General features: G+C 53.8%; 1 protein-coding gene across 1 annotated transcript; it reads left to right on the top strand.

The window, feature by feature from the left end:
- Nucleotides 1-297: 297 nt before the first annotated feature.
- LOC119104351 (proto-oncogene tyrosine-protein kinase receptor Ret) lies at nt 298-26,227 on the top strand. Its single transcript, XM_037228046.1, has 14 exons — nt 298-549; nt 631-727; nt 1,612-1,713; nt 2,499-2,565; nt 3,044-3,203; nt 10,282-10,396; nt 15,518-15,707; nt 16,716-16,851; nt 17,286-17,415; nt 18,291-18,395; nt 21,152-21,248; nt 23,734-23,900; nt 25,917-26,020; nt 26,108-26,227. The coding sequence occupies exons 1-14, from the start codon at nt 298-300 to the stop codon at nt 26,225-26,227; spliced, it is 1,842 nt and encodes a 613-aa protein (XP_037083941.1).
- The last annotated feature ends 1,697 nt before the right edge of the window (nt 26,228-27,924 follow it).

Below are 27,924 nucleotides of genomic sequence, written 5' to 3'. Positions count from 1 at the left end.
ACCAAAAGACGTTTGGTTGTTTGCAGTACACGGGTGTTGTCCGCCCGGGCCCAGGAAGGCGGTGGCCCCCTGACCCTCGCCCCTGCCTCGCAGGTGAAGCTGACGGTGAACCTGCTGACCTCGTGTGCGCCGCCGGCGACGCCGCCCGCCGCCCCCAGCCAGGCCCCGCCGCCGGCGTCGGCCCTCTATGACGTCACACTGAGTCGGGCCGCGGCGCCGTTCGCGCGCGTCTTCCAACCGCCGCCGGCGCTGGGCCGCGCTCAGCTGCGACTGCTCGGCGCCTCCGCGGCCTTCGCCATGACGTCACCAGGGAACATCGTGTACCTGGCGGCGCCTGACCGCCTGCCAGCGGCGGCTCAAATCGACCTGACGCTGTCGGGTCCGCCGGCTGACGACGGAGCGTCGCCACCATCGTCATCAGGCGTCGGCGGGGCGGCGGGCGGCGACGTCAACACCACCGTCAGGGTGACGCTGACGTCGGACGACGAGGGCTGCCAGGGGGAGGCCCTGCCGGAGAAGGGCATGTGCGCGGCCGAGAGCGACGCCGAGGCGTGCGAGCGCCGCTGCGGGGAGGGCGCCGCCGGCGCCTGCCGCTGGCGGCCGCCGCGCGCCACCGACATGACGTCAAAGTACGGCACGTGCAGCCCCGACCTGGCCACGTGTCCTGACGGCGTGTGTGACCCGCTGGAGCAGCTGCACGGCGCACTCTGCCCGCAGGACTGCGCAGGTTAGATCGGGTCACGGCAGGCCACAGGTGGAGGGAGGGGGAAGGAGGGAGAGGGAGGTCTGCTTACACTGGCCAGCCGCTTTAACGCTGGCTCTGTGTGGTAGGCTTTTGAATTTCCTCATCGTTCAACAGCCGCGCTGTTCCAGGAAGCATTGTGAGTAACTCAAAGCTTCCTTACCTGCCGCAAAAACACTGTGAAAGGCTTGCTATTGACAGGAAATCTACAGTTAGTGGAAAATATTTATCAGACGTTTTCCCATACAGTGCTGATGCAACTGTCTGGTAAAATTCTGGCGCAAGTTCTAATGCAAGAATTGATTTGGTTGGGCGCAAATTGGCCCCGATGCCGACGCGCTCTGAAACACTAAACCAACACCAAGTATTGCTTTGGAACCTTTCACGTAGTTCACACCTAGCAGCAGCGGCTTTCTTGAAAGTAGCCGGGTCGATGCAGGATTCGAAGTCGGCTTTGCACCGGCATCCCTGCCACTCATCTCTCATTGTACTGATAGGCTCGTGCGATTCTTTGATTAGCCAATAGAAGAACTGTAAGGATCTCGGCAGATGGCTCAGGGTAGTTGACCTCGGCCTCTTCTTCGTCGGCAGCGTCGGCAGGAATGAACATGAGGCGTCGACTTATTGAGATCGCACACCATTGTAGCGCACATCACGCAGGCTGATCACATCCATTGGTGTGTTTCCGTCAGCTTATTTTTCTGCTAGCCGTCTTCTGTAACTGCTAAGACCATGACCGTTGCTACCCTGGGGGAGGCCGGCACCAGTGAAAGTTCCCCGCGGTAGGGATCGTACCATCGATTGCTTTGACGAGACCAGCGCCGTCGCCACCGGCGAGTGACGCGGCTGCGCGCTGCTCTGGCCGCCAGACCACCATTCAGAGGGCTTGTGCCTGAAGAAGACAGCCGCCGGCCGGGGCGTGGCTCAGGGCTGCGGCGTCTGCTTCTGTCTGCACCCGCGCTCGTGCGTCTGCACACCGGAGCAGCACCGGCCACGGCCGCCAGCCGACGCCAGCCGACCTGGAGCCGGAGCCGGAGCCGGAGCCGGAGCCGGAGCCGGAGCCGGAGCCGAGGCCGGAGCCGAGGCCGGCCGGCCGGCCCAGCCCGTCACCCCCCGCACGCAGCGTTAGTGGCGAGCTGGGTTTCGGGAGCGGGTGGGGAGGTGATGTCAGCGTTAGAGGCGGGCTGGGGCTCGGGAGCGGGTGGGGAGGTGATGTCAGCATTAGAGGCGGGCTGGGGCTCGGGAGCGGAGTGAACTGTGACTACCATGTAGCGTAGACAATTTTTGTAAGTGGCACGTTGGACACCGCGAAGAAATCATCATGGTACAAACATATCCAGCTGCAAAAAGATACTGGGGAAGATCAGGAGCAGACATTCGATAAGCTTCCAGGTCCGTGCAAAGAGCAAGTACGGTACGAAATGAATCGAAAGAGAAACACAATAATCTGAAAGCATTGCTTGTGCGGCACTTTTCACCACTTCTTGGTGCTTTGTGTCCCTGACTGAGAGCGCCCATACAAGCATTGTTTCGACGCTCACATGCGCATGCGCAACGCTCTGCCCACAACACGCAACAACACGACACAAAGACATAGCTGCTCACCTGAGCTATGCTGCGCTGTTTGGCCGCCGCTCGGAGGCCGCGACCTGTGTGACCTGTATGACCTGTGTGACCTATGTGTGTGTGTTCTGGCCGTGCGCCGCAGCGGCGGCGGTGGCCCAGTCGGCGCCGTGCGGCACAGCCTGCATCACAGGCGTCACACTGGGCGTGCTGCTGCTCGTGACACTGCTCTTCCTCGGCGGCGTCGCCTTCGACAACTGGTACGTGGCCGGGGAGCTGACGCTGAGGAACGTGGGTAACCCACGGGCGGCGGCAGCGGCGGCGAAGGCTCGAAACTGCCTTTCCGTTAACTGGGGCTGCTTCACTGGGGTGATGACATCAGGGTCTTCGCTGATTAGAAATGTCTTGGGTCATTAAAAAATGTCTCAGCAAAACATTCGGGGATTTCTTAAAAGGTTTACAAGGCTCGAGGTGTATTGCCACTCACACAAGTCACAATGACAGGTGGTTACCGCCATATTTTGTCATTGCTAGGACCGGCCTCTCCCCGCCTTCTTGTGACCCACGACCCATGTTCGCACACCAGGCCGTAACCGGTCACGGAACAGTCAGCTGACTCTGCCACGAGCGCAGCCCAGCTGAGCCCGCTACCAACGCCAAGCACAGGATCCGGTGCCTTATGCGTGTCCCTGTCCTGCCCGCGCGCGGGCCTGGGTCCTCACCGGGTGACCTCCTCAGGCGAGGTCGAGCCGTCAAGTCCCGGAAGGACCCGTTCGCCGTGGATCACATAGCGCTGTCACACATAGCCGGGGGTGCGGACCTGGGGGCGAGGCGCCGAACGTCCCTGTCGGCCGCCCCACACTGCGCCCTGCCCTGCCAGCTGGCGGAGTCGGTGCCGGTGAGTGTGGCGAGAGAGTGGATGAGAGTGTGGCCACCACCTCCCCCGCTGCGCCCTGCCCTGCCAGCTGACGGAGTCGGTGCTGGGAAGTGTGTCGAGGGTGTGGGCAAGAGTGTGGTCGTGTTCAGTGACCTGCGAATGTATGCAAATGAACACTGGATGACGACACTGGGCGCATTTTGTTTCGGACTGGCGTAGGATCACTGGTTCGCCTCTCACGTGATTCTGCCATTCTCCGGTGTGGCAATGCACTGCGCCATTGCATGTGTCCGTGTAGTTAGATAAGCCTAAGGCATGACCCGTCCGGCACATTTGTTCTTGTACAACACTTACATCTGCTAAGTACATCTGAAGGAGCTGACAGTGGGGCCACCTGGTGTCCGGACATGGGCCCGTCCGGACTTGAAGAATGAGGCAATCTCATGACCTGTTGGCCCCTGAACTCAAGTAAATCGATTTATTGGAAGGCACAGGCTCAATCTCATACATTTGTAAGGCATGGGACCTGAACTTAACCCTGGTTTCATTCAAGTTTCAACTGCGGTGGAAGGGTGCACAGTAGAAGCGAAATATGCTTTCAAATACAAAGTTGATATGGAACATATCCACATACTATATAACATATGGTGGAGAAGAAATTGCTATGCGCGCTGCCCTGTACTGGATTGAGTTGGTCATGATCGCACCTGTCGGTGTCGGTTAGGTTCGGTTAGGGACTGAGTTAAGGAGAGGCCCAAGGTACCCACGCTCCCTCCGTGCCAAGCAATTTACACTTTGTAGCGGGCGATTTCACATGAATTCGGCCCAAACTCGCGGCGTTTCGGAGACAAAGTGACCTTTGAACCGACCCCGAGGAACGATGTTGGGCTAATGGCTGAATTCAGCTGGGTCCGGTTAGGCTGCATGAACTTGCAGCTGGGTTATGCAAGGCTAAGCGTCACTTGCCGAAGCTCTGTATGACTCGCAGGTGGGTGCAATTAAACATCTGGGTTGGGTTGCGCCGGCTCAGGTGTAGACTTACAACATTTACGGCTTTTTTACTCTAACAGTTATTTAAATGTATGCCGTCGACGACCTGCTCATGGCAATGTAATGTGAAGCATCGCTGGCATTCCCCAAATAGTTAATGGTCTCGGACTGAATATTTGAAACCCCGGACACATACGCTAACTCTAGCTCGTGCCCAGCGCCCAGAGGCTTGGACTCTTTAATATTACATGGATGGACTCGCGACTCAGATCAGTCTTATCACGACACCAGGAATGGGGCACGGGCTTGGTCTCAGGGTCTTTGACCGAAGCCCGTGTCTTTAAGAGTCATCCACTTGGGGTTTGGTATTCCTAGTGGCTAGACTCTTGGATTTTCCGCCATGACGTAGCGAAAAACTGGAGAAGAGAGCACGATCTGTAAAGCGCGGCTTTGGTTAAGCAGGGTTGCCGATGTTTGCTCTGTAATAGTACGAGATAAACCCTGCAGAAGCATTGGCCAGTGACATAACTTACTATTTCGGAAGAGCAGGGTGAATAGTCTTACATGCTGGAGATAATGTTAGGCACTATGAGTTCAAAGTTCTCATGTCGAGTTACCTTCGTTATGCTAGCAGGTATTGGAGCGCTACATAGCGATTATATTATTACTAAGCATTTCAACGTCGTCCAACCAGTACCTTCTGCTATGCTGAAGGCGTTTCAACATAAGAGCTTGGAACTCAGCATGCCGAGCAAGGAGAAGCTGAGGGCCATTCGTTTTTTATCGAGGATGGGAAGCCCATGAAAGTGTCTCTTCATTTTTGCGCATGTAGGATGCTATGGCTCATGTTGTTTCCTAAGCGCGGCGGTGACAGTCTCTGAATCAGGCTACCCCCGATCTCTCTCTCTCTCTCTCTCTCTCTCTCTCTCTCTCTCTCTCTCTCTATCTATCTCTCTCTCTATATCTCTCCTCTCTCTCTCTCTCTCTCTCTCTCTCTCTCTCTCTCTCTCTCTCTCTCTCTCTCTCTCTCTCTCTCTCTCTCTCTCTCTCTCTCACTCTCCCCATCTGTCTCTCTCTCTCATTCCCGCTATATAATCTCCACACATATTGGTGTTTATCTATAAAGATTCTCTCTCATTCTCTCTCGTGTTAGAGGCTATTACACTAATGAACGATGCATGCACAGTTTCATCATTATCCAAACATATATTTCGCGATAGAATCTCGGCATACATTTGCACATATCTATGAAAATGTTCTCCGCGGCTGGAAGCCATTACATTGATTAATAGTGCATGCACAATCACGTCGTCTCGACCCATTATCATGCGTTCCTGCCTCGGTTCTGTCGGCGGGCATTCTCTAGGCTGACGGACTAGAGAAAGCACTAAGCAAACAAGCGACGTGTTGAGGTATGCATGGCGGATCAAAGGAATTCCTTCCATCAGTGCCATCAAACCTCAGATAATACAACTGACAGAGGCCGACTCAGGACGCCGAACTCGGTAAAATCGGCAGCACCGGCTGATTGTTGTGATGCATTCTGTCCTTGCTGTATTATATGTGGGGTAATGGTAGTTTCCCCAAGTTTAACGGGCGAGGCGACACAGTTTTGTTATTGTTTCTTTCCAGTCAACGCATGTTGCGACAATGTTAGATGTCCGGAAAGTCCGGGGTCTGTGTCTCCCCCTTCCCTCGGCCTACTAGTTGCTGTACCTCTGGTTACTTACTGCATGACAGCCGGCTTGAATCATTGCATGGTGCTTGTTTAATAAAACAACATTGCTTCTGAAATTTCTGAACATGTTCAGCCCTACGATGTTTAAGCTTCGATGCTTTGGAAAATACGTGTTGTCAGAAACACGCACCAGAGTATAGTAATCATCTTCAAGAAATGCCATCAGAATCATTGGATATGGCATTTGGAAGTACACTGCCAGAAATAAGTGACATATGTTCCGGATATCTTATCTCCAACTTTGTCTCACTGCTCACGTTGCGATTGGAAATAGTGTTGGCTGCTGAGCCGCGTGAAGGCGAAATTAACCACCACATATTCTTCGTGGCCAACTGCGCATGAATTGTTAATAAAATTCGACAGAACGGGATTTCTAAAGAACACCTGCACGAATCCAGGTGTCCGTTGGAACAACACTGGAGTATATTGGAATGGAAAGCTACCAAAATAGCACACCTTTGAAGTAAGCTGCGAGAAAGCACCTTAATTCTTCCATCAATCTTTCGCGTCCCTCAGGGGCTCAGGAAATACCACTGCGCGACGTTTGACCCGCCTTAGCCGCCCGTGCGGTGTCGACCAATCGAAGCGGACCTGCAGGTCACGTGACCGGGCGGCTAAGAAACTCCTCCGGGAACGGAACGCCGACATCCGGTTCGACACCCGCCACAAAGCCCCGGGCGGGCGTTCTGCTCCGTGGAGCAGCAATGCAGAGCTAACGGGTCCGTCCGAGCATGCCGGATTATTACGCACTCAACGTTATTACAGTACCTGACGCTCGCATGGCTGCATCGACCTCAGGGAATCAGCCTCTCACTCTAAGCAGCACAGGCAAAGACGAGTGTTTGTTAAGCATGTCACTGCGTCGCACACCGCGCGGGGAATAGCTGAAGAAGCCCGCCGGCTCTTCGTTTGGCGCCGCTGGTCGGAGGTAGCGACCGTTTTGGGCCCGAGGCGACCGCGCCGATTCGCAGGTGGACCAAAGGTCACGAGGTCGGTGTTGCGATGCTGGCGTCCTGCCAGCGACCTTGATTGCCTCCTGCTGTCTATCGATTCAGCAGTGCGGCCTAAGACCGCCGCCGCAGTGGGCCTGGTCGAGGCGTCTGCGACAGCCACTTTGCCGTCATTCGACCTGGCTGGGAGAGGGAGGGGAAGGGGAGGGACGCTGCTCATGGCGACCGCCTCGCCGCCAGCGGGGAGCTTCTGAAGAGAAACGAACTGCCTCCTTGTCAGCCCTCATCGTATCCGCACCTGAGCTTTAAGTGGGTCGGTGTTGTTGAAAACTCGATGGAACACGCACGTCATTCCGCCAACAGTACGATAGATATCGCGAACGTCAAAAGGAAATGAATACGTCTTCCTCAGTGATCGATCGAGCACGATCGTCAAAAAGAAATAAATACGTCTTCCTGAGTGACTGAATGGGGAAACACCGTAGTTCACAAAAGCTCGCGCTTTTTTAGCAGTTTCGATTGCCGAGACTAGTCCCAGGTCTGACGTCACACACGGGCAACAGCTGCACACCCGCTGGGAACGGAACAGAGGGGCCGGACGAGCGGCGCAAATCGCCGGGAACGCGCTCACCGGGGCGGGCTGTCGTCCGCACCGCTGGCGAAACCGAGGCGACCGAGTTCTTTTTTAACTATGCGCCATTGATCCGAGCGAGCTGTTTGTCGCCAGGTTGGCTGAGCCTGTGGCGCCTGTTTGCCATGACATGTTTGGCTAATGCGATGAAGTGGTAACAGTGTCAACAGTCGGCGATGGCGCTAGTTAAGCCGGCGCGCCGAAATATGCCGCGATGGTCGTTAAGGGCATGTTGACATCCAGCAAAGTGTTCTGCACCACCGCAGTATGCAGGAGGCCAAACACCAAGTCGCCTTGGACTGTTGCGGCGACTTTTGCACCGCTCTGACTCCAGACTTTTGGGGTCAGGGTAAAGCATGGCTTCTGAAGCATTTGTATATGAGGCGATGCAGCACTCCAGACTTCTGGAGTCAGAGTCTGACTGCAGACTTGGAGACTTCCAATCCTCTTGCTTGTGACTTAACAAAAGCATGTAAACTTGTGCAGTCTATGACGGACCGCTTACGGGATCGTCACCCATACAAATATGACGTCACAGAAGCTTCGCACGGCCGCCCCGCCTCATGGTTTTTCGTGCTCATGGTCGAGGAAAGCATAGCTTCTGAAGCCTTTGTGTGTGAGGCAATGGAGCATCAAGTTACCCAAAGATAAAAGGCATTCTGCGAATAGTTAGATTTCGCCGCAGATTGCACGTCTTTAACGCGAAGTGCGCTTCGCCGTAACCAGCACAGGCTACGGTGCGATTATCTAGATATGACTTACATGAGGCAGAAAATCGAAATAAAAGCAGCTTAAGAATAGCACCGTAGCCAACAATGTCAATGCAAGTAAGCAACACTTTTACATCTGATTAAAGTAAGTTCCATAGTAACTAAGAGCTGCAAGTGGGATTTTCCGTTACATTTGTTGTTTGCCCAACATCTTTATTTGTGGAACAGTCCCATCGAAGAAGATCACGCCTGTCAAAACGTTCCCGTTTTATTTGTTTCTACGGCTAACGAGCAATGCAATGACATAATATGTATAATATATAATGGAAATAACAGAGCCATGCTGATACTCAACGGCAAACCAGAGGGAGGCTGAGGAGGCAGGGGACATGTCACGAACCAGGAGCGGATTTAGGATTTCGTCATGGGCTCCACTCCACGCAACATTGTGAGGCCCCACAGCTTGGACTCTAAAAATCTTATTCCTGCAGTTAAATTTTAAGATAGATGGAACCTAATACATGTACACACACACACACACACACACACACACACACACACACACACACACACACACACACACACACACACACACACACACACACACACACACACACACACACACACACACACACACACACACACACACACACACACACACACACACACACACACACACACACACACACACACACACACACACACACACTATATAATGCAATAAATAACAAATACGGGAACCCATATTACTGTGCGCAGCCATAGAAAGCTAGGCGAGTTAGGTAAGCACATACATGGAACTTATTAATTTCCTCCAGATCATGGTAGATCGTGTCATTTTAGTCTAAGTTTTTTTCGGAAAACAGGCTGAATTAACTAAAGTTCCATGCTAAATATCATGAAAATAAACTCGAACATGGCTCTTACCTTATTTATGGTTAGTCGTCTGGTTGATGCGATCAGCTGACGGGAAGAATCCGTGGAAGGCTCCTGATTGACAAGAGCGCCCCGGTACGGTAGCAGGAAGGGCCCGGCCGACAGCCCGGGGCACTCCGGGCAAATGCTAGGAAAGTGAGTGCAGAGTGGAAGGCTCCTTAGCGATCGGATTGAGCCTACAAGTCGGCGTGTAGGTCCTCCGGAAACGGCAAAAGGCCTCTGAACAGCGTAATAAGCCCTATGATATCCCAATCACTACCCTGGCAATCAGTGAAGAATATTTTTTGTCTACTCGTGGGGCCTTTACTTTCGCCTGCAACTGTTCTTGGACGCCTGAAAGCCCCCAAAATATCAGATTCTGTTGCGCTTTGTTCGGCCGATGCATATATATATATATATATATATATATATATATATATATATATATATATGCGTATATATGTATATATACATATAGTACAAATACAGTATATAGTATGTACAGTACAATGAATAGCACAAACCAAATCGACTGTGGTACCGACCGTGCAGTGACTAAGCTGCGCGCCTCGGAAAGAAGAGATACGAGGTTTGATTCCCACGTACCAGTCCTTACTACCAGAGTGGGAGGCACCAAATGGCGACAGCAACGAGCATGGCGGTCGTTGTGACTGTTTTCAGACACTCATACTGCAGTTTAGTAATAACATGTCCCGTTCACGGCGCCCATGCGAGCACGGACGCTGAGTCCGCCCTTCCCACCCAGGTCACCGCGGTCAGGCGACTGGGCAGATGAAGGCCTGTGTCCAATTTACTTCAGAACGCCGCCATTTCCGACCGCCCCAGTGACCTGTGACGCCCAAGGCATGCCAGTCGTAAGCCAATATCGTGAGCCAATGTTGGGTCTTCCGGCGACATTCTCGGGCGGTAGAAAAATAAGATAGTCGCAAATTGGCCATCGGTATCGCGGCATCAGAACACCAAAATCTACCACGCTCAAACACGGACATTCCTGAGGTTACTAGCAGGCAGCCGCCGCTCTCACGTCCCCTGAAGACGTGATGCCGACATGGCTGACGCCACTAACACGAGCTCCGCTCCTCTCAGGTCACTACCGCGTCTCCGGCCATCACCCCTGATGACGTAATATCGACTGGTGTTTCAGGTCGATTGCAAATGGGAGTTCCCTCGGCAGCGGCTCGTCCTGGGAGATCTGCTGGGAGAGGGCGAGTTCGGCAAGGTGCTCAAGGGCCGCGCGATGGGAATCGCCGGTGATACAGGTAATTACTCTCCTTTCAATTTATTTCTAGTTTCAGTTTATCTTTCAATGAAAATCAGCATTAGTGATACGGAGTTAATTTCTAAAATTTAAGGCTTATGTTTAATGGGATGTAAAATATTATTATAGTAAACGAAAAGTAATAGTGCAGCTTTTCTCCTCTGAATCTCCCCTCTCTCTCTCTCTCCCTCCCACTCTCTCTCTCCCTCTTTCTCTCCCTCTCTCTTTATTTTGGCGTCCATTTGAACATTGTTTTCAATGGGCTGCATTACCTTCAGAATCAGTGTGAATCAGACCGACCTTGGGGATGTTGAAAGTGTTATGACAGGACATTTTCACGATAAGGAACCAAAGCAAGGAAAACAGCCAGCCGTCCGACCGGTTGTCCAAAATCAAATAACATCTGCTCGCACACAAGACTCAAGGCCCTACCGGAAATCATCTCTGAACACGTAAAAGGCGGAAACGACCATATTCATATAGACCACAGCAAACCTTGTCAGTTATTATCGCAATAAAACATATCCAATTGTCTTATGAGAAACAGGACTGACACAGCCGACAACCTTAAGTGCACCAATGTAGTGTGTCAATCTAAATGCGCCTCGAAGGCTGTTTAGTTGGTTCCATACACCACATCGGTGTACCAATGACACTCTCACACTGCACGTACGCGACGGTGCGCCGCTGGAGCGCATGCGACACGAAAGTGGCAAGACATTAGCACGACAACAGTTGGCCGACGACACTAACATCCTTTGGACATGCAATGCCAGGAGGCGCCTCAAAATTTGGGAAAGCATAGTTGTCAGCGAATTCCCCACGGCCTTAAAGAAACAAATTCGTGCACAGCTCTTGAGTTATTAGGCCTTTTGTGGTAGCCATCTTTGATGTGATTGCAATACAAGTCTTTGTAATGTTTTGTTTCCGTTCCTGATGCACTTTATGCACAGTAAACTATCCATCGTCATGTTTATCTTATCCGTTTTGAAATATGTTTTAGCAAATTTAGCAAAGAAAGGCAAAAAAACAAAACAAATGCCTTGTATGCTATCATCTTCACAGAAACAACACACACACACACACACACACACACACACACACACACACACACACACACACACACACACACACACACACACACACACACACACACACACACACACACACACACACACACACACACACACACACACACACACACACACACACACACACACACACACACACACACACACACACACACACACACACACACACACACACACACACACACACACACACACACACACACACACACACACACACACACACACACACACATATATATATATATATATATATATATATATATATATATATATATATATTCAGACGACCACCACACACACGCATATACATGCACGTCTGTAAAGACGCCAATGGAGGAGGAGGCTCTGATTGCACGTGACCCCGTTCTACATCAGTGACGTGGCTTCCCGTGACACCATGACCAAACGCGCGGCCCGTCCTAGCGGTGGGGTACGGAGAGGGGCCCGGAGCTGGAGAGCAGGGGCGGGGCACCTGGCGCTGGGAGCAGGGAAAGGGGCGCCCGGCACTGAGAGCAACGGAGGGGAAAGCCTGCTGTATTGCGTGCCGACTCCGGCGAGTGACCTCGCTGTGTTTCCTATGACCCGGCTAGGGTGAGTGACCTCGCTGTGTTTCCTATGACCCGGCTTCGGTGAGTGACCTCGCTGTGGTTCCTATGACCCGGCTCCGGTGAGTGACCTCGCTGTGTTCCCTATGACCCGGCTCCGGTGAGTGACCTCGCTGGGTCGCGTGCCGGCTCCAGTGAGTGACCTCGCTGTGTTTCCTATGACCCGGCTCCGGTGAGTGACCTCGCTGTGTTTCCTATGACCCAGCTCCGGTGAGTGACCTCGCTGTGTTTCCTATGACCCGGCTCCGGTGAGTGACCTCGCTGTGTTTCCTATGAGCCGGCTCCGGTGAGTGACCTCGCTGTGTTTCCTATGACCCGGTTCCGGTGAGTGACCTCGCTGTGTTTCCTATGACCCGACTCCGGTGAATGACCTCGCTGTGTTTCCTATGACCCGGCTCCGGTGAGTGACCTCGCCGTGTCCCGCTATGACCCGGCTCCAGTGAGTGATCTCGCTGCGTCACGCACCGGCTCCAGTGAGTGACCTCGCTGTGTTTCCTATGACCCGGCTCCGGCGAGTGACCTCGCTGTGTTTCCTATGACCCGGCTCCGGTGAGTGACCTCGCTGTGTTTCCTATGACCCGGCTCCGGTGAGTGACCTCGCTGTGTTCCCTATGAGCCGGCTCCGGTGAGTGACCTCGCTGTGTTCCTTATGACCCGGCTCCGGTGAATGACCTCGCCGTGTTCCTTATGATCCGGCTCCGGTGAGTGACCTCGCTGTGTTCCCTACGACCCGGCTCCGGTGAGTGACCTCGCTGTGTCTCCTATGACCCGGCTCCGGTGAGTGACCTCGCTGTGTCGCGTGCAGGCTCCGATCAAAGGCATCCTGTCATGATCGGCGACGGTGACGGGGTAGGCAACTGATGACGCTAGGTCTTTGTTTGCGCCCATTGATGTTGATTGATGGCAGTCTGTTGATGGCGCGGGCGCTCCGTCGTCGTCACGCTCGAGTCTCCTGTTCAGTGTTCTGTCGCAGAACTGTGAGGGCCGGCGCCGGAAATTCGGCAGTTTGTTTGGTTGAACCTAGCTGGCTCTCCCCCGGGGGCGGGAGGGGGGGGGGAGGGGGCAAGCGTGGAAAGGTGGGAAGTGAGAAGCAGGGCTGTGTAGCGCAGCCATCCCAGAAAAAAATAATCACCCGATAAAAAGAAACACACGTAGCACAAACACTATATCAACCCAGAAAGCGCAGCCACGAACTACGTATATAATGTCGCCACATCTTTGGCAAGTTTTGCATTTGCTTCCCTGTGTATTCACCGTTCAGCTGAACAAGAGCCATCGGCAGCAGGGGAGGAGGGGGGGGGGGGGGCGTGGGAGGGGGGGGGGGGGGGGTGCTAGTGAATAGTGAAAGCATCTATGTGACAGCCAACTGAGCTGGCGCCTTCTCTGGCCACATGATACACTCGTGACCTTTTCGGCGAGAGCTTGTATGGCCGCCCAACACCTGCTGGGTTGTGTTCCATCCCTGCGGGCGTCGGCCCATTGTAGGCATGCGGCCTTCACGTGTGCGTGCGCATATTGCTGATGTTAGATAGGGGATAGTCCATAATCATGTCGGAAGGGATAACTAAGAACATTTTCAATCTCGCGTTTGTTTTAAGCATTGTCAAAACCATAGGCATCTTCAAATGCTAAAGCTAAGAGCTACGCGTAAACACATATCCCATTATCTTTGCTACCAAATGCCACACTCGTGTTTCTAAAACGCATTAAAACGCCCCTTGGCCCTCTGGCATGAATGCTGACCCAGCCTCAAGCCTGAATTAGGTTGTGGCAGGTCGAAGCCTTCCATCCAACTCTAATCACCTGGAGCTCATTCATCGACACCACACCCGGACGTGTTGGCTCTGTTGCTGATAGCGCTGATGAAGCCTGCGGACAGCTGTCATTGCGTTCATGTCGTGTAGAAAGGCCAATGACCAGAGAGGTCGATGACCGGGAAGGTCGATGACCTCGCACGGCATTCACAGCACCGTTCACGATCGTAATTCGTTGTAAATTTATGCTTTTGAGGTATATTAGGACTATACGCTATTCTAGTGACTCAAGTCCTTCCGCTGCCATCAGAGCAGTGAAAAGTACAACTAGGCTATACGGGCACGTTGTTGCAGCTTCGAAAAGAATAGAGAATGGCATGACCCGGGACACCCCCGACTGATCCGCGCCCGACCCGGGACATCACCGGCTGACCCGCGTCTGACCTGGAACCTCCCAGCTGACCGGCGTCTGACCTAGGACATTACCGGCTGACCCGTGTCTGACCCGGGACATCACTGGCTGACCCGCGTCTGACCCAGGATATCACCGACTGACCCGCGTCTGACCCAGGATATCACCGGCTGACCCCCGTCTTACCCGAGACCTCACCGGCTGATCGGCGTCTGGCCCGGGATATCACCGGCTGAACCCCGTCTTACCCGAGACCTCACCGGGTGACCGGCGTCTGACCCGGGACATCACCGGCTGACCCCCGTCTTACCCGAGACCTCACCGGGTGACCGGCGTCTGGCCCGGGACATCACCAGCTGACCCGCGTCTAGCCCGGGACATCACCAGCTGACCCGCGGCTGACCCGGGACATCACCAGCTGACCCGCGGCTGACCCGCGTCCCGCGGGACCGCGGAAGACAGCGTTTCGGCGCCAAACCGACAGCTCAGATTCTCTGACGACTGAGACTAAATCCTATGATGGCTGAGAATGCTGAGAGCACCCGTTACCTGAGACTGGTAGGCACTGAAAACGCAGACTTGGAACCTACAGCTGCTGAGACCAAGGCTTCTGCTGAGACTGAGCTGCTGAGACCAATACTGTATCTCCGACCACTGAGACTGGGCGTCTGATAGATTGAGACTGAGCGCCCGGGAGACTGAGACTGAGAGTCTGGGAGACTGAGACTCAGCGCCCGAGAGACCGAGACTGAGGGCCTGGGAGACTGAAGCTGAACACCTGGAAGACTGAGACTGAGCGCCTAGAAGAATGAGACTTAGCGCCTGGGAGACGTAGAGTCTGGGGGACTGACACTGGGCACCTAGGAGACTGGGACTGAGCGCCTTGGAGAATAAGACAGGATGCTCCTGAAGAGCAATGCTGAAATGCTAGCCGTCTTAAACCGAGGCTTCCAACTATTAAGATAAGATCTTCATCGATAACCCCTGATGCGATGCATACGACCATCTGCCTATATCAGGTGCAGTGTATCGATACCGATCCAACAGTTCAAGTACCTGGTGACTGAGGCTGAGAAGCTTCAACAATGAGGACACTGTTAGTCCTGAAGTATGTGAATACTGTGATACTCTAACGTTTGATGATAACGAAAATAATGCCCACTTGGACGGCCAGTGCTGGCGACTGATGAAATTGAGAGTCCCGACGACTGAAACCGAAAGCCTACGTCGACTGCGACTGAGACGCCTGACGCGTCGCAGGCTACAGTCCGGTGGCGGTGAAGATGCTGAAGCCGTCCAGTACGCCGTCAGAGCTGCAGGACCTGCTGTCCGAGTACAACTTGTTGAAGGAGGTGAACCACCCTAACGTGATCCGGCTGCTGGGGGCCTGCACCGGCGCGGATGGGCCCGTCTGCATCATCATGGAGTACGCCGAGCTGGGCTGCCTCAGGTGAGACAAGCTCAGACAGATAGTCTCAGGCTCTCAGCCTCAGTATGAGACAGGCTCGGACAGACAGTCCGAGACCCTCAGCCTCAGCATCTGGCTCAGGTGCGACAGCTGCGGCTCAGGTGCGACAGCTGTGGCTCAGGTGCGACAGCTGTGGCTCAGGTGCGACAGCTGTGGCTCAGGTGCGACAGCTGTGGCTCAGGTGCGACAGCTGTGGCTCAGGTGCGACAGCTGTGGCTCAGGTCAGACAGCTGTGGCTCAGGTGCGACAGCTGTGGCTCAGGTGAGACAGCTGTGGCTCAGGTGCGACAGCTGCGGCTCAGGTGAGACAGCTGTGGCTCGGCTCAGGTGCGACAGCTGTCGCTCAGGTGCGACAGCTGTGGCTCAGGTACAGCTGCGGCAGCTGAGGCAGTGTCGTGTGCCGGGGTGCAGGCACTGTCGTAGGTTGTGCAGAGCTGCAGGTGCGGCAGTTTTTGAGGAGCACTGCACGGCGATCCACGACCTGAGGTTTTGCACACAAAGTATTCCAAGAAGTGGTGTCGCCCATGGTAGTGATTGTCGTAGTGGTGTAGTGGTGTGCTGTTGCAGTGGTAGTGATTTGTCGTGTGATATTACTGTCGCTCATTAACCTCGTGTAGGTCAACAAGTCAAAACTTTAGGTGAAACAATGCAACGGTAGTTCGTCCTATATAAATTAAAAAAGGTATTTTATGTATTCATCGGTTGCGCTCAGATGAGGTTCAAGGGAAGGCGCGTACATAACAACTATGAGCCAACTCAGATAAGCCCGCTATCCGATGACAGCTGCGTGATTGACATTTATATTTGACTGCGCGAGGAGGGGCTTTTAGACTCATTGCCGCAATTTCTACCGATGTGATGGCGCATACACACGCAAACACCATTACAAAATTCAATTACGATATTTATTGCGGCACAATACGGTGTGGCAGTTGGGGACGGGAGCTGACACGGGGCGTGCCGTCCTGTGCTGACATCGTTCCACTTTCAGGACGTACCTGTACAAAAGCCGGAAGTCGACACTGGCGTCCGGCTCCGGCGACAGCCAGAGCTCCATCACGCCCAAAGAACTCATCAGCTACGCGTGGCAAATAGCCAAGGGAATGGCCTATCTTGGCGGCATAAAGGTTCGTCTGTCCCCTGCATGCCGAAGGACGTCGTTACTTGTCAGTAAACACTCCGTTTGATCCTAAACAAGGGCAGGAGCCGAAGTCGCTAGAAAGTGTACGGGTGACGCTGTTGATGGGCATATGGATGGTGTGGTCTCTAGTTCCGAATAATCCTGAGATGTTGGTTGTTACCTCTCCGTGTCAGCACACTGAAATGCCAATGCGGAGATGTGCCCCGATTTCTAGTGCGCGTGCCGAAATTTTCTCAGTTTATGGCAATCGATGTCGTCGTGCTGCGCAGCCATTAGGCATCTATTTTCGATCTGGGCTAGAGTGGTTCAAAAACATGAATGCGATGAGGTATAACGAAGCAGGCCACCGGCCGGCTAACTTGGGTCTCTGCCCTTTCCGAGTTGGTCCACCTTTAGCTGACAGTTCAACCACATCTCCAGCTGGTGCACCGCGACCTGGCGGCACGCAACGTCCTGCTGGCGGCCGGCGGCGTCTGCAAGATCTCCGACTTTGGCCTGACGCGGGACGTGTACGAAGGCAGCCTGTACCAGAAGACCAGCAAGGGCAGAGGTCAGCGGGAGCCACTATCCACGGCGGAGGCTGGAGGGGGACGCCCCCGCAAGGGGCGCCACTATCCACGGCGGGGGCTGGAGGGGGACGCCCCGCAAGGGGGCGCCACTATCCACGGCGGGGGCTGGAGAGGGACGCCCCCGCAAGGGGCGCCACTATCCACGGCGGGGGCTGGAGAGGGACGCCCCCGCAAGGGGCGCCACTGTCCACGGCGGGGGCTGGAGAGGGACGCCCCCGCAAGGGGCGCCACTGTCCACGGCGGGGGCTGGAGAGGGACGCCCCCGCAAGGGGCGCCACTGTCCACGGCGGGGGCTGGAGAGGGACGCCCCCGCAAGGGGCGCCACTATCCACGGCGGGGGCTGGAGGGGGACGCCCCCGCAAGGGGCGCCACTGTCCACGGCGGGGGCTGGAGAGGGACGCCCCCGCAAGGGGCGCCACTATCCACGGCGGGGGCTGGAGAGGGACGCCCCCGCAAGGGGCGCCACTGTCCACGGCGGGGGCTGGAGAGGGACGCCCCCGCAAGGGGCGCCACTATCCACGGCGGGGGCTGGAGAGGGACGCCCCCGCAAGGGGCGGCCACTGTCCACGGCGGGGGCTGGAGAGGGACGCGTCCACGCATGTCCACAGCCGTGGAGCGAGTGCGCGCGGTGACAGGCGGGTTGACGTTAGGTAATGGGTTGGTTGGCGGTGGGTAATGAGTTGGCTGGCTGTGGTTGGCAGGCTGGTTGGTGTCGGATAGTGGGTTGGTTGGCGGTAGGTTATGAGTTGGTCAGTGGTGAGTTGCGTGTCGGTTAGCGATAGGTAATAAGTTAGTTGATGATGGATAACAGGTTGGTTTAGCACGCCCCTGAGACTGCTGGACCTGCTGTTCAAAGTGCCGGTCAAGTGGATGGCGATCGAGTCGCTCCAAGATCATGTCTACACATCCAAGTCCGACGTCTGGAGCTTCGGCATCCTGCTCTGGGAGTTAGTCACACTGGGTAAGGAGCTTCGGCGTCCTGTTCTGGGGGTTAGTCACACTGGGTAAGGAGCTTCAGCGTCCTGCTCTGGGAGTTAGTCACACTGAGTAAGGAGCTTCGGCGTCCTGCTCTGGGAGTTAGTCACAAAGGATAAGGAGCTTCGGTAACGTACTTTTTGATGATCATGATGAAGCTTTATTTGCCGTGAGATCTACTTCGTGGCTTTTCACTCACGCACGTCGTGGTAAATAAAACACGCAGGGAACATAATAACGGAAAATCCTGTCACTGCCACGGGAACCCACCCAAACATGCTATGAACTCATCAACAGTATATAGCCAGACACTGCAGCTTTGTTTTTTGTTTGTTTGTTTTAGTTTCGTCAACTATACCGGCAGTATTCCCTGTCTCACGTGGCGTCGGAAAGCTAACGCTCGAGGGTCAACACCAAGCCTATTTAACAACCTTACGCCTCGTAGCATAGTCGGCGCCGTCCCGCTCTTCTTCGGATTATCGGGGGGGGGGGGGGGGGGCGGCGTTCGGCACGTCTGTGGCGTGTTGGTGTCTCTGGTCTGCCCGCTGCCCGATCGTGCAACACGTGCCCTCTGGCTGCTCGGTCTTGATGATAGTTTAAACGACGCGCACAGTGTGGCAGTGTAAGAGGTGTTTGGCACACAACCATCCTAGTTGCTTCAGTGTCCGGTATGTTGTCGTTTCGCCTCCTGCCTGTTACCACCCGTGCACAAAATCCTCTTCAAAATCCTACAGCTCTCTGCCCTCGGTACTCCTGAGTGCCGCCGCAGGAGCCGTGTACAGACATGCGGTATCAGACCAACCACAGCACCACGGCTTGCACAATGCTTTTTAAGGTCACGTTCGGGTCATATGCCACGCGCGGGGCAACAATGCTTTCTGAAAACTTGATACAACTCTTTGATAGCTGGTCACGCCAGACAAGGCAAAAATGTCTACAGTTTGTGCCATAGCAGCTGATGTTATGCGTCTGCTGTTACTCATGTGGTGTTGCAGCGTATTGCACGACCAGAGGAAATACGACGCTTAAGGGAATGTTTCACATTTGAGAATATTGAAGCAAGCATCATATATGGTAAAACAAGCTCAGTTATAACTATTGGTATATCTTTTAAGTGGAGAAGACTGCTCTAAACGGCACAATTCTCTGTTTAGTAAGTCTGCTCCTCAACGCATGATGCTTTGATTACGTCACCGTTCCTTGTATAATATTGATTTAGAGCAAATTGACGGCCGCTTTATCTGGAAATCTTGCTCGCGAACTCCAGCTGTGAACGTCTCGACATTTACATTATTTTTAGCATTGATCGCCGCATGTATTATAGAATCGCAGGATTTGAATACAGTTGTCATGACGCCATGAATACCAAGGTGACTTTGAAATACTTTCCCTGATATACCTTTCTCCATTTTTGAGGGTGTGTAGCTCAGAAACTAGAGGGGATCATATCATAATAATAACGATCAACGACGATCGATCATAGCGATCATAAACATAAATCTCGAGAAAGGTAGCGTTGTAAACAGCACCGAGAGGTCTTCAGGGTGGCTTTTTCATTTCAAACTCCACATAAATGTGAAACACTCCCTTTCATATTTTGAGAAATTCTTATTTTCCTTGGGCAGGCCAAGAGCAATGCGACAAACCAGCCGATTTCTTATTGCTTCAAGGAAATCGGCAGATATATTTTTACGAGCTTCAGGCCAGCGTCATTGGCTTGTAGAGATCAGGGCTTTTAGGGGCAGTTTTATGTGATCTGCAACCGCCCGAAACGATAACATGGAGCAAGCCTCAGGCTGAATGACCAGAAACTAACCAAAAACCTGATATATTGACGGATTTATAACGGTATGTTTTAGACATTGGGAGAGACTGGTTGCTCAGTTCAGGGTTTGCCCAGCCAGTAAGGACAAGCATCTGTAGCCCTCGCAGCTCATCAGTCGAAGAGGCTGCACCTCGGGAATATAGCTCAGGGTGGGAGAGCTCGATGTAAAATGACACATTTCACAGGACAGACGTTCGATGTGGATGTAGAACGAGCAATGTAAGCCGACGACTGTAGCCGGCACGTTGAGTAAGCCAACGGAAGTTCATCGCCTCCACACTCCGCCATTGCAAGGGAGTATGTTTTCACTACACATTCACTTTCAATAGAGCCAAGACGTTAGCCCAGAGCAGCTTCGCCACAACGGAAGCTTTTTTGACGACCCCGTGTCCTGGAACCGCTCTACATTCAATTATTGTTGAATTGCATGCAAATTATATGCAGCAATGGCGCAGCAAGAGCGCCAGTTGCCTGGTTTGTGCTAGGTCAGGTTGCGATCGTCGCTCTGGAGGGCTTGGGCCCTGGAGAGAGTGCCCTGGAGTTTCCCCACGCTTGCTGAGGGTGCTAAGTATATCCAACCATTTATATGCTATCTTTTGTGTTTGGTTTGCCGCGGAGGGTTAGCATTTGAACATGCATTTTCTCCACAATCATTCGGACCATGTGGTGGGTCTCTCGTCAGGTGGTGGTTTGAAGCCTGTAGTAGACCAGTCTTGCCCCGGATTCAGAAAAAAAGCGAAGAAGATGTTCCGAAAGCCTGAAGATAAAACTGCATGTTTGAACATTGTACGGAAATCCGCAAAACATTCTCAGCATCACACCTTCCTTTTTAAAAGTGTAATTTAAAACGTCGCACGTGTCTGAACTGCTGCCAGTGCCCGTCTGCCATCCACTTAAGCTGCGTGCAAACTTTCCAGGAGCGAACCCGTACCCGGGCGTAGCCCCGGAGCGGCTGTGCCACCTGCTCAAGTCCGGGTACAGAATGGATCGGCCGGCCAACTGTACCCAGGATATGTAAGTGCCAGCTGACAGCGCCCGATGGCGGCGGACGACATCTGTTGACTGCGTGCAGCAGGCGCCCATCCACGGCCCTGACACGGCGATGAGGGGGCTGTCACGGACCAGACGGTGGAAGGCAATCATCGATGTGGCTAATGTCGAGCAACATGCGACAGCAGAGGCGCAGGCAGGGGCCGACCATGACGGGTCCCATTGGAGGGCCCCGAAAGGCAGGCTGGGGGCCTCATTATGCCGCCCGGACCTCAGGACCGGGGCCTCAGGTGTCAGTCAAGGTCTCCTGCGCCTTTCGGGGTCCCCCTGGGATCACGTGGGCCCTCAGTTGGCCAGAGACCACCTGCACCGCAAATCGGCTCCGTGCCGGTCGTTTAACCCTCACGGGAAATGTGACGTAAGGGCCCGTTTGCCATGAGGGTTGAACACCAGGGCCCGCGATTTACGTTGGTCAGGGGCTGTGTAACAATAATGGCCCCTATGTTGACCAGAGGCCCAGAGTGCCCAACAGTGTCTTGTGTTGGCAAAGGGTCCCGAGTCGGCCAGGGGCACACTTGCTGAACAGGAACAGGAACGGGACCCCGATTGTCAGGGACCTTCTCACGCTCGACAAGGTCATCTGGAAGAGTCGAAAATGAAACAGTGAACGGTTGTAGCGTTATTCAGGGTCCCCGGCACCGAAAGTGAGCCCTCCGCCCCACTTCAGCTGACTGCCCGATAAGCAGGACTGGAGACCCTGTGCTGATTATTAAACCGCCACACCGGTAAAGAAAGCTTTTGCGCCAGTGAGCGTTCATTCGTCGATCCGGGGCCCGATACCCCGGTCACAGGGCCTGCCGCATCATAGGGGGGACCGATGAATCTGTGTTCCTCTGAGGGCCTCCGGATCGAACAGAGGGCCTCGGCTCCGGGTCGCCGAAATGACAGCCGGGGGCACCGTGCACAGGGACGGAATGGATCCCTCAGCCCCTGGCCGCCAACGGTTATGTGTCCCCCCCCCCCCCCAGTATCATACCCGCAGGGTCCCTTCCAGGGAAGGACAAGCGGCCTCTTAAGTGCTTGATGGGGTGCATGACGCGGGACCAAAAACTTCTTGACTAAGCAAACACTTGTTTGCTTAGTTTATCCTTTTCGGAAACGATTGGTGAAGAAGCTACTTAGGATAGTTTTGAGCGTACGCGCTTCCAATCCTTAGAAGCAAGAACACCGATACCCGGCGTTGCAGATTGATCAGACTGAACACGACGCCGTTGCAGCTTTGCTTCAGCCGCTAAAGCTAACACCAAGCGGCTGGCGGCGGGCGGCGGGCGCACGAGAGCGACCACGTTCCGTGAAACAAGGTTTCCGAAAACCTTGCGGCATCAATTCGTACCGTTCAAAGAGCAGCCTGAGGCGAAATATCACCGATACAGTTTTGAGCGTATCTTCTGAACGGGTTAGTCGTCGCAGTAACACGAACAATTGAGATTCAACCCTTACATCAAGCGCGCGTGGCACTGTAAACGTTGATTCCTTCCCGCTGTCGATCCCAAAATTACGCGAGCGGCGACCCGGAACATCTTCTGCACGTGCGGAGTGATCTAATAAGGCGCTCGCAGGTGCTGCATTGTGATACAGGGTCATTTTCGCCCGTCAGTCGGCCGCCGCCGCATGTTAACCTCGGGGCCAACACCACGGCTCGTAGAAACTGTAGCGTCGGACACAGTGTTTCCGCTTCTAGAGTCGCGAACGCTCTCGTCACAAACCGTTTTTGTGTAATTTCTAACACAAACGAGATCTGAAAGAGGCTGAATAACTCCAGGCAAACATGGGTCGGCCATGCAAATGCTTGGACCCATTTCCGTGTGTCATCAAAGTTCAATCCCTCGCGCCCCACACGGTTCTTATCGCTGAACCGTTATAGAGTGAATAGCACCGGTGATTAATTCAACGCAGTCATTAGTACCCGGTCCTTTAACTTTATTGGCTTTTTAATGGAAAGGAAATTCCATGTCCTGATGATAGCACCGGGATTCTGTTCCAGCTGAAAGGTGGTAGCAAAGCTAAAATAAATTGAAACGAAAAGATTTCTTCGAAATCAAGGTAACCAAGGTCGGTGCCCTCTTGGTTTTGTACTGGAAGAGGAAGGGTTTTTGCTAGCAGAAGTCTTTCGTCACCCCGGTACACCCCTTCCCCTACCATGGTTCTGACTGCACTCCTGCGCGAGAGGACGGGGCTAGGACGAGGGTCCATTACACAGCAGAGCTGAGATTGAGGTGGAAGAGCCGTTGTCCTCTCCGTTGAGGACGACAGAGAGGACCCGCAGAGCTGTCGCTTTGCCGGCCCATACAGGGTCGAGAACATCTCGCATTCAAACACAGAAGCACGTGTTTGACCGGGCCCGCTTACGCCCTTCCCAGGCACAGCATCATGCGCCAGTGCTGGCAGGAGCAGCCCTCTTCCAGGTCCGTGGCACGTGTTTGATTGGGCCCGCTTCCACCCTCCTCAGGTACAGCATCATGCGCCAGTGCTGGCAGGAGCAGCCTTCCTCCCGGCCCACGTTCGCCGAGCTGACCATGTGGTTTGACAAGATGCTGCAGTCGGGCTCCGAGTATCTGGACCTCAGCACGCCGCTGGTGCTCAACAGAGAGTACTTCGACCTGCTGGGAGACGGAGGTCAGCCACGGGCGCGCCACCGTGGTGTTATGTGCAGCTACTGAGAGCTTTTGCAAACCGGGAAAGTTACTGGCACTTTATGACTTGCAAAACAACTGCATTGAACGTCACTGGACACAGACAATGTTTGCTCTAATGATGCTCCCGATGCACCATATCCGACTATCTCAGATTAGTTTTAATTTAGTTTAGATCAGTTCAGATCGGTTCAGACCAGTTCCAATCCCTGTCATACGTGACACTGATGTATACCCACGGGCACGAGTGCGTAAATTCTTGCTTTCTGCCCAGGCAGACCGGATGGGACTATCTTACTTTTGTCCAACTGCAAAAACTATGTAGTGCACTTGTAGCGCACAGTGCATACACAAAGTGGTTCTGTGAGCCGCACTGGCCGGGCTGTATGCCCAGCGAGCGCCACCTGTCGCACTGAAGGGTGCAGGTCCGAGTCGGGCCTGGTACCGGAGAGACGGAGATGTCTGCTGTGGCGAGGGACGCGATGTCAGAAGCGCTCGCGGACCTTGGGCGACGCTGTCTAATTCCTGTTGGTCTGGCGGGATAGGGCTGGTGTGTGGGATGTCCCCTTCCACAGAGCACCCCGTCCGCCACAGGCAAGGAAATGTTGGCCAGCGTGCTGCATGGTGTGGCGACGCAGGGGAAAGGGTGACTTCGAAGAAAAATGCTACATCCCGAAACTTTGTCCTTTCACTCTTGGATGACCGCGGATCACTGCCGTTTTCAGTGACCTATGAAGAAAAAGTTCGTGGTTTTCAACCTTTGTTTACCTTTCTTACCTTTCAACCCCTAACCTCACCCTAGTTCAGCGATCTCAATAACGCGGGCAGATATGGGGGTCGATGCGACCCCCTGCTATTTCCAAACTTAAACAGCTTGGGCCTGAGCTGGTCTCAACGAGATCCGGCGGTTGACGATCAGTTTTATGTTCCTAGGTCAATAGCATACCCCACTAGGCTTCGTCAAAGGTCAAATTTTCCTAAAATGATTTTTCTCAGCGTTACATGCTCACATGTACCAGACACCACACCACGAAACAAAACTTAACTAGGCGTGTTCGTTGTCCAATTCAGAGTACAATGACATATACCTGAATGCGTTTTGAGCACATATTTATGATGTGCGATCAGGGGCGTATCAAGGATTGCGCTAAGGCAAACGTCATGCTTCACCCTGGTACTCCTGGAACCTGATGTCGCTCCCTCTTCCCTCACGAAAAGTCCCCCGATTTGGACCGAGTCGTTTTCAGATTCTTCTTTTTTAATAGAAAGGCTCGCTTCCTCTGCACATCGTGGAAAGCTAGATATATTAGGTACATGTGTACATGACGCACTTTTTTCAGAGACCGATGGATCACTGTTCTGAGCTAAGAAATTCGGAGAATATGTGTCAAAAGGAGTTAGATTTGGCTCCTAAATAGCACCAGAGTGAGACGCTACAACACAAGTCGAATAACTGGCCATCGCTAACTTACGTGCGACGAAACTGGCAGGAAGTTGCATGTTGTATGCCGTTGAACTCACTCTGAATAGTTTAAAGTAAAAACAGTGACTTGTATGCGATTTTTGAATTTAACGACTCAAATAACGTCGCACGACGCGAATATTAAAATTTTAGTGACTATAACACAGCCGCAAGGCTAGTGAGATTCGTGGACGTTTGTCGCGAAATACCTTCTGGAAGTGAAATCCGCCGAAACGAACAGGTCGGCCCGTCGCCTGTGCTGGCCGTGGGTTCCTTAACAGTCATCACTGCTTAAAAGCCAGCAATGCTAGTGACACATCTATGGTGACAAAACACGCGCAATAGATGCCGTACAGGACAGCGAAACTTTGGGTGCGACTGCACCACATGACGGAGAGGTGTCCTCAATAAAACCTTCCGCGGGGAGTCTCATTTTCGTGCCCCTGTCAGGGCGAGGATTAAGTAGAAGTTTGTAGAAACACTTCGTCACGCGTAGATCTGTTCGTGTCCATCACAGCGTCGCTTCCTCCCCGGCAGACGAGCCAAGGACCGACATCCCTCTGGAGTATGGCAACCTTCACCCGCTAAACACCGCCTACCTGCGGCCCAGCGACCAATCATCCGTCGACGCCGCGCAGTCGGTCCAATCTGCGGTGTCGACCCACAACGCTGACCAATCGCCGGCCGGCGTCCCGGCTGGCAGCCAGTCAGCGGCCGCCGCTGGTCAGGTGGTGTACTCCTCACTACTGCACGGCTCCGATCCGGAGGAAGCGGAGGACGTGGAGCTTCAGGAGGACCAGACGGGGGGCGTGTCAGATGAACAATGCAGACTACTCGTCCCGGTGTGAACCGGCCACAGCCGCCTCGCCTTCACCTGCCTTCGTGAGATGTGAAGTGAACGCTTCCGCGACGCACGCGGCTGAGGCGCTATGGACGGCCGGCTGCGAACGCGGTGGAAGCACTGGGGTGGACAGCTTCTGTCACAGCGCCGTCGTCACAGCGCCGGCAGCTTCTGCGATGCCGCTGCGACTCGGCTCCGAACAACTGGTGTGACACCGCCGCACGCGGGGCGGTCGAAATGGGGAGCGGCGGAGCGAGGGGCGGGACAGCCGAACCCCCTTGTCGTTGGGGAATGTTATGTTGGGCCTACAGAGCTGTGTGGAAAGACGAGAGGCAAAAATTGCTTTCCCGTCACTTTTCCGAGTGTCTGCCGCCACTGGCGGCAAACAGAGCTTTATGCCCAGGTCAAAAGTTAGGATTTCCGATGGTTTTGGACGATTCTTTCCACACACCGCCTGAAAGCACAGTACCAATTCTACAGCGTAGAAAGAGCTTGACCTCTCCATACCCCTGCCCCCTGCGCGGTAGTCAATGGTGGCAAGGATGACCTCTGTGATACGACTGCATTCTTACTACAGGTAGTTTGGGCGACACTCCCGCGATGGTTTAGCGATCTCCTCTGCAACGCGACGGAGATCATGCTCACGCCGCTTAATACTTGTAATGCGTAAGATATCATGCGTAATCGCATAAATTCCTTGAGCTTTAGCTCAAAAACGCCAGAGCTAGTGGTGCAAACAAATTGGAATGGTTTAGTCCAAAGCGCGGGAATCTAACAGGAGAAGCTCTTCCGCAGTTCACCCTAGTTCTCGCTTTCGGCGCGTGGCGGCGCGCCGAAAGTGAAAACTGCCCCTGTCCGTCTTTTTTTTGGTCAGTTTGTGGACTTGGAAGACCTTCTCGGGTTCGAAATCAGGCCATGTTTCCTCAGAGGTACGTTTGATAACGCTTTGGAGGCCTTGCAAGCGCCTTAAGCTTCCAAAAATGCTGGGGTCTTCGCTCACCGGGCACCGCCAACTCAAGGGCAGAGGGGTGAGTACGTCTGGCCCCAAAGCCCCCTTTCCTTGGCTACGCCACTGGAGACGAGCACACTCAGGCCACCAATTTCGTTGCTTCCGATGTTAGCAGCAAGGCACGTGGAGAGGCTACACCCCACCGCGGCAAGCTTCTGCGGAGAGGCTACACTCAGCCGCGGCAAGACTCTGCCGAGAGGCTACATCCGGGCGCGGCTAGCCTCTGCGCGTCTCCCCGACGTCCATTTGCTGGGGCGGACATGCATCGCACCCGCACGGCCGCTGGGGCTGTGAACTGAGCTGGGGACACCGTGGGGGGGGGGGGGGGGGGACGACAGACGCCGGGCCAGCTCTGCCAAGGGGAGAAATCTCGGGACGGTGCAATGTTGCCACGCTCTGCTTTTCGGGCCAGGTGTTTGCTCGGGTGGTGTTTTGAATAGCGCCCTTTGCGGCTGGTTGTGAACATAACGCTTAATGATTAGGTAAGTTGTTAAGTGGCATTTGCGAAAAATATTATTCACATAGATAAGACAGTGATAACAGCCTTATTACTCGCGGAAAAAGAATAGGCCTATAGATGCGTTGATATCCTGGCAACATGCATTCATCGAAACAATAGCAAAAGAAATAGTACTTCTGCAATTGTTTCTAAAGGGGCATGTTGCAGAAATATCAACGCATCTATATCTCCACTT

This window comes from Pollicipes pollicipes, unplaced genomic scaffold (assembly GCF_011947565.3).
Source record: "Pollicipes pollicipes isolate AB1234 unplaced genomic scaffold, Ppol_2.1 Scaffold_6052;HRSCAF=7182_pilon_pilon_pilon, whole genome shotgun sequence".
Taxonomy (NCBI): Eukaryota; Metazoa; Arthropoda; class Thecostraca; order Pollicipedomorpha; family Pollicipedidae; genus Pollicipes; species Pollicipes pollicipes.
The sequence above is the reverse complement of the archived record's forward strand: the minus strand, read 5'-3'. Positions and strand labels throughout refer to the sequence as shown.

What these genes read in the sequence shown, in the direction of transcription:
- LOC119104351 (XM_037228046.1), top strand. Translation starts at nt 298, where the DNA reads ATGACGTCACCAGGGAACATCGTGTACCTGGCGGCGCCTGACCGCCTG. An exon ending in AGCTGGCGGAGTCGGTGCCG is followed by an intron (nt 3,204 to 10,281) that starts GTGAGTGTGGCG and finishes CTGGTGTTTCAG; the next exon opens with GTCGATTGCAAATGGGAGTT. An exon ending in CGACCTGCTGGGAGACGGAG is followed by an intron (nt 23,901 to 25,916) that starts GTCAGCCACGGG and finishes CCTCCCCGGCAG; the next exon opens with ACGAGCCAAGGACCGACATC.